A 10,914-nucleotide genomic window follows, 5' to 3' on the forward strand; every position below is an offset into this window, starting at 1 on the left:
TGAGGACGTGCTCCCTACTTACTCCAGGGTAAGACTCACTGGTTGATGCCTTTGGCTTTAGCCAATTGCAGGGGCCCAAGAAGAAAAGGAGCATGATGGGAAATGGCCTTTAGGAAGATTAATCCAGCAGCAGGGAAGGGTTTCAGGGGTTTGCTTCTGCCCCCACCTGAGGACCTGGGGCAGGCAGTCAACTAGTACGATCTCAGTCCACCTGTAGGGCTTAGGTGGGGAAGGAGGCGCTGCCCATTCTGATAGGAAGAAGCTGTGGAGTCTCTCTCTTTCTGTATCTCTCATTAACACGTATGGGCTGTGGTCACAGAACTCACTCATCTCTGGTCATGTGTGGTTGGTGCAGAAGGAAATGTGGTGGCAGTGAATTTGGGAAGTCGGTTTTGGTCTCACTTCAGCATCGCCTCATTATTTACGCACATGAAACCTTTCACGTGTGACACCTCTTCTGTTCGAAAGCGAAGAGCTAAATGAAACACTTAAGACAGGAGTGGGAGCTGTTACATTTCTAGAGGAAAGCAAGATTCATTGATTGTCTAAGTAGGCATTTACTGGTAATTGTATTCGGTATTACAGGGAATATGCTTTTAAATGGAGAAATATGTCTGAAATATTTAACTGACAGTATAAAAGAGTGACTGTATCACTTAGGGTTCTTTTGGTTGTAAGAGAAAAGCCCAATTCAAGTTACTTTATGCAAAAGAAGGCTCACATAACTGAAGTCCCGGGGCCCACTAGCTCAGGACCCCTTCCTGAATGGTATTGGGGTCTCATATGCTTCGTTTCTTTGTATTGGCTTCATTCTCCAGGAGGGACGGTGACAAAGGTGACCTCCCTCAGCTCCAGGTTTATCTCCTACCAGCTTAGGAGCGACAATGAGAACACATGTCCTCCCATTTCTGGCGAACACCTCAGATGGAGCCTCCTGGCCCAGCTGGGTCCCATCCCCACTTTCATGCCATCACTAGCCGGAAGAAAGGCTATGTGTCACTGACTACAGACATTTAGGAAGGAGTGGCCATGTGGTGACTAGGAAGAGCATGGCCAGGAGTCACCCAGCTGGGTGGCAGCCCCAATGTCACCAGCAGGTCACTGTGCAACTCTCCTGCTCTCTCTGAGCCACTCACCCCCGTGGGTGTCATTTTCCTTACCTATACATTTAAGGTATTTGTCCATGTGACCTCAAGTCCCTTCTACAAGCTCTAGGATTCTTGGAAAGCCTATTATGCAGTGTGGAAACTCATCAAGGTAGTTGGGACCGGAATGAGCCTTACAGGTGGGTGGGGCTGGAATAGGAAGAGAAGAGGGAACATTTCAGGAGAAAGGAAAAGCAGAAACATAACCAGAAGCTCTAACATATGAGTAATCAACAAACATGTCTTCTATGAGTTATACATTCACTAAATCATCATCCAAGTGTCCTTTGTGACTAATTGCTTATAGTTTGCCACTGAAGAGCTGAAATCCTTCTTTAACACAAGTACTAAACTGGGGTATTCTCGAGTTATCGTAAACCCCATCTGACCTCATGCCTCTGCTCTAGGGCTGGCGCTGTGACAACTGCCGCAGACCGGGGGCTGAGCCCGGTCACGAAGGCACTCCCGGCCACTCTTACAACAACCCGTACTCTGAGAGGTACCATCAGAACTCAAACACTGTAAGTACATCTGCATCACGAGTGTTTCTCCCCTAAGTGCAATCTGTCACATAGTATATACTTTTCTTTGGATGAACCGAACCTATTTAGGGGGGAAAAAGCCAGAACACCTCTCTTGACTTAAGGGTACTGTATCCTGCAGCATAATTCAGGTGCTAATGTGTTAACCTCTTGAATGTCACCTATTGCTCAGTTTGAGTTTATTGGTAGGTTCTTTTTTTTTTTTAAGAAATGGGCTTTCTTTGTTGTTGTTTATTTATTTTTAGAGAGGGAAGGGAAGGAGGGAGAGAGAGAGAGAGAGAGAGACAGAGAGAGAGAGAGAGAAACATCAATGTGCGGTTGCTGGGGGTCATGGCCTGCAACCCAGGCATGTACCCTGACTGGGAATCGAACCTACGACACTTTGGTTCGCAGCCCGCGCTCAATCCACTGAGCTACGCCAGCCAGGGCTTATTGGTAGGTTCTTAAAGCTAGAACTATTCCCCTAATCTAGAAGTAATTGTCATAAAACCCCCCATTTTTTCTGTACACTCTGCAGTATTTGCGGCTAATTCTTTGTCTTCTATTTTAACAGAATGTCAACTGCCCAATTGAGTGCTTCATGCCCTTAGACATACAGGCCGACATAAGCGATTCCCGGGAGTAACACTTCCAACCGGGAGCACCGTGGCTCTCTGCCGAGGCCCATCCAGACTGGAGTGACAGGAGCAGGCCCTGCCTTAGAGTGTTTGTTTCTTCCTTAAGCCCTTCGCTCTGGAGAGTAACTTCTCCAGCTTCAGCTTGACTCACAGCTTCTCCAAGCATCATCATCACCCTGGGAGTGTTTTGAGACTTTTCTCACAGAAGGGGGCAGTCCATTGCTTGTTCTGTTCCAAAGTATTCGATACTGCTCAGTATTTTAAATGATTCTAACTTGTGATTTGGGATCAGTAGGGAAGCACATGCAACAACCCAGATGCAAAATGTACTGAAATGATATCACCAAAACTTTAAGTAGGAAAGTTACCCAAACACTTCTGCTTCCATTTAACTGTCTGGCCCGCAATACCGTAGGAACGGCATGTCTTTGTTACTGTGGTATTGAAAATATCCACAGTGCTCACTTTTTCCAAAAGATTCTAGTAATGGCCTAGAAATATGTTTCTCTTACCTGTTATTTATCATTTTTTCCCAGTATTTTTCTATGGAAAAAAATTGCATTGAAGATACTATGCAGTTGATAAGAGGAATTTGGGTTCTGGTTGGTGACTATTTTTTATACTGTACATGCCAAAGCTTTTACTACTGTGGAAAGACAACTGTTTAATAAAAGATTTACATTCCGTAACTTGAATGTTGTGGTTCCTTCTTCATATAAAGATGTTTGGGGGGAAATAATCCTTATGAATTTTCTTTTCCATTCAGCACACATTTGAAAGCCTTTGTGTTCAGCTCTCTAATTCTTGGTGATTTCAGTACAAGAGTTGCTAAATCACTACAAACACAGATTCCTTCTTGCCATTTCATCTCTTCAGTAATGCAGATGGCTTTGTACTTCCTGCTTTAACCAGATTTAAGTGGATGCAAATGTTTGTGTGACTCGCTGGCTAGTTCTTCCAGAATCAAGTCGAAACCACCTTTAGTTGCTCTTTCCTAATCATTCTAATTCTTCCCTCCCCAGAGATTGCCTGCGAGGAGAACAAAAAGGCAGGAGGTGTTAAAACTGGAACTGTAGGCAGAGGGCTGTTCTGTCCTAGACCCAGCCCTGTAACTACCTTAATCCAACGTGTTTACATTTCGATCAGTTTTAGGGTCCCCCAGCTGAACAGGGTTTGCTGACTCTTGGTCTGCAAAGGCTACCTCCTTTTCCGTTTAACTTGGGGGTAACATCAAAACTTTGAGACTAAGCAAGGTACTCAGAATGACAGTGGCACTGGAAATACTTGGTTATTAACTAGTGAAATATTAACTCATAAAATACAAGGCATGGAAAATACATTTAATATGCTATTGTGCAATGCAGAAAAATATTCCAATAAGTACTTGGCAGTGAATATTAAGATTAACTACAGAGAGAGAGTTCCTCAGGTTTATTTATTTTTAAAAACCAAAACAAATTTGCATTTCAATTTACAGTTTATAAATGCTTTCCTGACCAGCATCCCATTTGGGGTCATTCTTACCATCTACATTTTACAGAGACGGCAGCTCAGAGGAGTTTGCCACGGCAGGGCCCAGACCCAGGCCCAGGACTTCATCTCGTCTTTCTGCTTGATCAGGCTGTATACCAAGGTGGCTGCCCTGTGTGTTTGTGGGGGGAATCACAGAAACTACAGATCACGGTGATGTTAACACATTCTTTGCGGATAGTTTTTATTGCGCGCTCTACTACCAGTCAACGTAAAATGTATAAATACGTTTCCCGCATACAATGTGTTAAATGACTGTCTCTCATACGTGGGTCCCCATAGCTCGATGGAGAATGTGATTCAATGCAAATCCACACTGTGTGCAATGGGGTGTCCCACAGAAGACACCTGCCTGAGAGAATGCAGAAGGCAGGCCACCCCTCCATCTTTCATACCTGCTCCTCAGGTCCATCCAGGTGAAAGTCTTTATATTTTAAAGCACAAGGAAAGAGCAGCTTTGGGTTGAGCCTGACTATGTTTCAAACCACTTACCCGAATTTTTTTGGACCATAAGATGCATCTAGGTTTTAGGGGAGGAAGATAGGGAAAAAAATGTTGAAGCAAAAAATGTGGTAAACTATTTAATAACATAAATAACATAATATTTCATCAGTGTAAATGTAAACTACATGTACTAGCCAGGTAAGCTACATTCAGACTATAAGATGCACCCCCCTTTTCCTCCAAAATTTGGGAAGAAGGGTGCGTCTTATAGTCCAAAAAATACAGTGCCTAGCCACAAACCTAAAAATATTTCCTGCAAAGTGAGTTTAAGTGAATCCCCTTGGACCGCACTGAAGGGACAGCAAGCCCTTCTGACGGCTTCCGGCACTGAAATGTGGAAACCGAAGGCTCCACGTGTAAAAGTACTGCGTTTTCCAGACTGCCTGCCAGGTTCTCAAAAGCAGTATATTAAATTTACAGATTAAACTATTTTCATAGTAACTACATTTAAATAATGGCAGATTGAACCAATTTATTTTTTATAAAAGATTTACATGTACTCATTCAATTTTTAAAAGTTACGATGAAGGTAGAACAAATTACCACTGTCATCTTAAAACATGACTCAGGATAACCCAGCCAGGAAAACACAGGTTTGGGAATCTTCACTGGCATCTCATGACTTTAGACCTGGCTCACTGATGACTTCTGGAGCCCCCAGATCATTCTCCAGCCAAGACAGTTGGGTGCATCATCCCACCCGTTCCCTTGCCGATGACAGACCCCAGTATCATGGGGCCTTGTGACCACTGCCTACTGCCCGGCCCAGTTCTCTGGACACTAGTATTCAAAAACAACAGTTAACTCTATGTCTTGACTCCAAATTAACACGTTTAAATGACCTTTTATGTTTCAGCCTCACAGTGTAAGAGTGGTGTAACTTTCCTTTTTACTATTTCTCAGCAAAATCATTTGAACACGAGAATAGAGAGGATTTCCAAACATCTTTTAGTTTTTACTGACTCATGTTACTGCTTCCCCTGAGAATTATCTTAAGCAGCCCAGACTGAAAAAACATAATTAAAAGATGGGTTGGGGTTTAGGCAAGAAATTGCCAATTCAAGGAAAGTCATGTAAAACTGGTAAATATATCAGACTTTAAAAAGGAAAATCACAGCTTGGAAGCTTTACCGTGCCTTGCTGTACTTGGTCTGTAGTGAAATTTATTGTTGTGTATTTCTATTGTTTTCAGTTCTCATGACCTAACTGAATTATGCAAATTAGCCTATATAATAATATCACTGTAAGCCTGTAAGGCACACTTTCTATGGAGGTGAATAAAGAAATGATCAGGTAGAAATTAGAAGTACAGGAAATGACTTTTTTATTTAATTATATTTCCATTGAAAATTCTATTCCATTTCTAGTTCTACGTAACTCATTAAAGTGATTAAGAAACATCACATCAGCACATTTAAGTGCAGAAATTGCTTCCTATTCAGTAAATTCCCATTACTGTGGTAGGGAAAGTGGCAGGCTACAATTAAAAAATCCCATTTTCAGGAGATACATTTCCACCATTAAAAAAAACAACACTCTTGGGATGTCTCATGTTTAGGAACATTTAAAGATGATCATAAAGGCTAATAAAGCAGAAGCAGCACAAAGATGTCCTTGCACTGTTACGGGTTTTTTAGACTAAAATAGTTACTTTTAAAGAGTATGTGGTACTCATGTTTGACATGTAAGTCATTATCATTACCATGTGGTCCCTCTCCATACCCTCATTAAAAGATTCCATTTGGATTGCAAGTAAGAATTTGTATAAATTACAAAGGAAGAGAATGTTGCAAGTAATAAAAGAGCAAGAGAATTGATGCTTCAGTTGAAAACTGAAAATGGGAAATTCCCTTTTCAACATGTCAGTAGAGTCAGGAGATATTAAAACATGTAATACATTTCCTTGAATTCTTGCTTGTCTTTAGAGATGTACAGGTTTTAATGATCTTAGAAGGCAAACTTATCTCTAAAATAGCTTTTTTGGGAACCCCCGAAGACTTGCAGTTAGCACTATTTGGAGGCTGTGGAAAGCCGCTGGCATGGGGTGATGGTCAGATCCTGCACCGGCTGGGGCTCCAATCGCCTGTCCTGCAGGCCACCCACCGCAGCAGACTCCCGCTTCATAAAATGCATCAGGGGCTAAGGACTCCCTCCTGGCCTTCTCTTTTTGCTTCACGGTGCTCTGGAAACAGCCATTTCATTCCAAGAAGGAAACTGCGCTTCTGTTAGGAGACCACTGGACGGGACTTACTATAAACCTGCTGATATGTATAATTCAGCATTCGTTGTAAGATGCTGACTGAACCACTGAAAAGCTATCCAGTATTTGACTCAAAAACATGCCACTTTGGTGAAGAAGTTGGACTACTCACACATTGCCGGTGGGAATGTAAAATGGCTCAGCTGCTGAGAAAGACCTTTCGGTGATATTTCAAAAAGTTAAACACAGCATTACCGTACAGCCCCCCAACACCCAGAACTGAAAACATGTTCATGTAAAAACTTGCACAGAAATGTTCGTAACACTGTTATCCACGACAGCCCAAAAGGGGAAACAAGCCAAATGTCCGTCAACTGACGAGTGAGGACACAGAATGTGGTCTGTCCCTACAACGGATTACCACTTGACCATAAAAAGAAGTGAGTACTCGTGCATTCTACAACATGAGCCTTGAAAACATTATGCTAAGTGCAGTAAGTCAGGCACAAAAGGCCGTAAGTCACATGATTTATATGACATGTCCAGAATGGGCAAACCGATACAAACAGAAAGTAGATTAATAGTGATCAGGGACTGGGGGGACAGGAGGCATAGAGAATAATTGGTACTGGGGATGGAGTTCTTTCTGGGGTGATGAGAATGTTCTGGAACTAGAGACTGGTGGTGGCAGAACAACTGTGAATATACTTAAAATCACTGACTTGTATACTTTTAAAATGTCAAATGCTAGGTTTCATAATTTTTTAAAATAAAAAAATAAAATACTATCGTACCAGGTCTTTTTTAAAAAAGTATTTAATTGATTATGCTATTACAGTTATCCCATTTTTCCTCCTCTTTATTCCCTTCCACCCTGCACCCTCGTCCCACCTGCATCCCTCTCCTCCCCCCCCCCCCCCAAGTTTATGTCCATGGGTCCTGTGTGTAAGTTCTTTGGCTTCTCCATTTCCCATACTATTCTTAAACATCCCCTATTTTGTACCTACTAATTATGCTTCTTATTCCCTGTACCTTTTCCCCCCATTCTCCCTACCCCTCCCTGCTGATAATAACCTTCCTTGTGATCTCTATTTCTGTGGATCTATTCCTGTTCTAGTTGTTTGTTTAGTGTGGGTTTTTTTGTTTGTTTAGGTTCGGTTGTTGTGGTTGTGTTTGTTGTCATTTTACTGTTCATATTTTTTATCTTCTTTTTCTTCGATAAGTCCCTTTAACATCTCATATGATAAGGGCTTGGTGATGATGAATTCACTTTTACTTGACTTTATCTGGGAAGCACTTCATCTGCCCTTCCATTCTAAATGATAGTTTTGCTGGATAGAGTAATCTTGGATGTAGGACCTTGCCTTTTATAACTTTGAAAGGTTTCTTGCCTGAAAGGTTTCTTTTGAGAAACCAGCTCATAATCTAATGGGAACTCCTTTGTAGGTAACTGTTTACTTTTCTCTTGCTGCTTTTAAGATTCTTTCCTTATCTTTATTCTTGGATAATGTAATTATGATGTGCTTTGGTGTGTGCTTCCCTGGGTCAAACTTCTTTGGGACTCTCTGAGCTTCCTGGACTTCCTGGAAGTCTATTTCCTTTGCCAGGTCGGGGAAGTTCTCCTTCAGTATTTGTTCAAATAAGTTTCAATTTCTTGCTCTTCCTCTTCTCCTTCTGGCACCCGTATGATTCGGATGTTGGAACATTTAAAGTTGTCCTGGAGGTTCCTAAGCCTCTCCTCATTTTTTTGAATTCTGGTTTCTTTGTTCTGGATGAATGTTTATTTCTTCCTTCTGCTCCAAACCGTTGATTTGAGTCTTGGTTTCCTTCCCATCACTGTTGGTTCCCTGTACATTTTCCTTTATTTCACTTTCCATAGCCTTCATTTTTTTCCCTCTATTTTGCGACTATACTCAATCAATTCTGTGAGCCTCCTGATTACCAGTGTTTTGAACTGTGCATCTCATAGGTGGCTATCTCTTCGTCACTTTGTTGTATTTTTTCTGGAACTTTGATCTGTTTTCATTTGGGCCTTTTTTTTTTTTTTTTTTTTTTTGGTCTCAGCACACCTGTTACATATAAGGAGCAAAGCCTTAGGTGTATGCTAGGGCGGGGCAACTCACGTCGCTGTGTTGTGACGCTGTATGTATGTGGGAGGGGTCCAAGAGGGAAGAGTGCCACTTGCTCCACTCTCTGCCAGTTTTCAGCCACTTCCCCCACTACCCACAATCAAATTGGGCCCTTCTGGTGCTGATTCCCGGGTGGGTGGTTTTGTGTACCTGCTAGGACCCTGCAGGTCTCTCCAACAAACTCTCCTGTGAGACTGGGAGTTTCTCCTGACACCTCAACCCTCACAGGTTTTTCCAGATGTTTTGAGGCTTTTTTCTTTCTCCACACTGGAGCTCTGGGTTGCACAGTCTGTCTCATTCCCCAGTTGTTCCTCCTGGTTTATCTGCATGTGAATGTGGGACCGCCCACTCTGCCAGCTGACACCTGCCTGCCCTGGTCCTCCAGCTGCCGCCTTGTGGTGAGTCCTCTCTGCCCCTACAGCTCTGGATGAATATTTCTTCTTTAACTCTTTTGTTGTTGGACTTCCACACAGTTCAATTTTCCAGCAGTTTTGGTTAATTTTTGTTCTTAGATTTGTTGTCGTCATCCTTTTTTCAGTTGTGCGAGGAGGCAAAGTGTGTCTACCTACACCTCCATCTTGTCCGGAAGTGAGAAAGTCAATATATCCTTTAGTATTCGTAAGAATTGGAGTATGAGAAAACAGTAGGTGAAAGGTTTAAGGAACTCAGAAACTTTAGGAATACCTATTCAGAAACTGAAATAAAATCTTCCATACACGCTTACTACTTTTTATGGTAATTTCCAAACATGAATACCCCACGACCTTCCATGACCTCATATACATAGAAGCATGACAACAACCAGCACTTTTGTAAAAGGTGTTTATCACATCCTAGGTTGTGTTCTAAATGCTCTTATGTGTTGGGTCTCATTTCCTCCTCAGAGCAACCTGAAGGGGTGGTACTGTAAGCACCACTGCTTTACTGAGGGAAGGGCTGAGTGAATTAGGCAGGTTAGTAGCAGAGCTGGGACCAGAACCTGAAAAACTTTTAAGCAAACCCGCCCTCATTTTATACATGAGAAACAAACTTCAAGAGGTTATGGCATAAACCCAAGATCCCTCAATGGGTGGGTGGCAAAACAAGGTAAAATTTTCATAGAAGGCTTCAGGCCGTTTCCTGCAGGGTAAGACAGGCGCCACGATCCAGAACAGGGATGGGGGGTAGGGGGTGCTGGCAAAATTACTTTTCTTGACCTACTTGGTGGTGACACAGGTGTTTGTTTAAAACTTATTCCTTAAACTGTAGATGTTTTATGCAGTTTCCACAGACTTACTATAATTTATTGTGCCTAGCAGACCACACTGCACAGTTTCTACACGAGGAGAGATAAGCCCAGGGGATGCTGCAAGAGGTATGTGAGGTAAAGGTTAACAGAAACCGTGGAGAGCTTGTCTTAAAAAAAAAATAGACGGAAGACAATTTATCTCCCTAAACCAGAATTGAAAGTCTAGGACTCCTCATGGGAGTTTTGGGAAATGGGGGAGGGAAAAACTTGTCAAAATGGGCTCAAGTTCCTAACTCTTAACTTAGGAGGAAAATACAGCTTTAGATTCAAATTTCAAATCCAAATACATCAGTAACTGACATGACTATAAATGGACTGAATGCCTGTTACAACCCACCCGATGAGGTCACACGTTCTTTTCCATTACGTCATTGGTCACAGCACACAACTCGGCCTTGGTTCAGTGTAGCAGGGTAAAAATGCAAGGATCACATTAGTCAATAGATTAATGACTGGAAAAATGACCTTAAAAATTGCAGAAATTTTAATTTAGGGAGGAGGTAGGTTAAAAAGATGGGACGAGAGTGGGACCCACTTCCTAAGGGGAAGGACAACCAAAGGTTTGTGTTGGTATCGGAGGTAACTGAGGTGAACAGCCAGGACCGTGTTCAGGGACGTGAACGCACGCTTATGTCCTGATGCAGGGGGGCTGCCCTCCCACTGTGCGCCACTTCTCTGTGGTAAGACCCTAAGTGCAGTGAGTGCTGGTCTGTTTCTGGGCAACAAACACTGATTACTTTTTTTAGGCAGCTGCAGAGGCAACATCAAGGGCTTGCTGAAATGATGGGAAACATTTCACTTCTCACGGAGGGAGGAGTACGTACTAGTATTATCCATTTATGGGGTCAGCAGAAGGCTCGTTCCCTCTAAGGTTTTGGCTCACAGCATACAATCTGCCGCTTGTTTAGAAGGCAGAAAACCACGCTTTCTAGAACTGTGATGAAAAGTAATTCTGCAGG

General features: G+C 42.5%; 1 protein-coding gene across 12 annotated transcripts in view; it reads left to right on the forward strand.

Annotated features, from left to right (window-relative positions):
• Positions 1-2,989, forward strand: part of FN1 (fibronectin 1) — a 67,266-nt gene extending 64,277 nt beyond the window's left edge. For all 12 annotated transcript variants that reach the window (XM_028510902.2, XM_036022881.1, XM_036022882.1 and 9 more), the window contains 2 exons: positions 1,553-1,666; positions 2,241-2,989. In XM_028510902.2, coding sequence (XP_028366703.1) covers positions 1,553-1,666; positions 2,241-2,312 — 186 coding nt within the window. In that variant the 3' untranslated portion in view covers positions 2,313-2,989. The remainder of the gene's footprint in view (positions 1-1,552; positions 1,667-2,240) is intronic.
• Positions 2,990-10,914: the final 7,925 nt, after the last annotated feature.

This window comes from Phyllostomus discolor, chromosome 4 (assembly GCF_004126475.2).
Source record: "Phyllostomus discolor isolate MPI-MPIP mPhyDis1 chromosome 4, mPhyDis1.pri.v3, whole genome shotgun sequence".
Taxonomy (NCBI): domain Eukaryota; kingdom Metazoa; phylum Chordata; class Mammalia; order Chiroptera; family Phyllostomidae; genus Phyllostomus; species Phyllostomus discolor.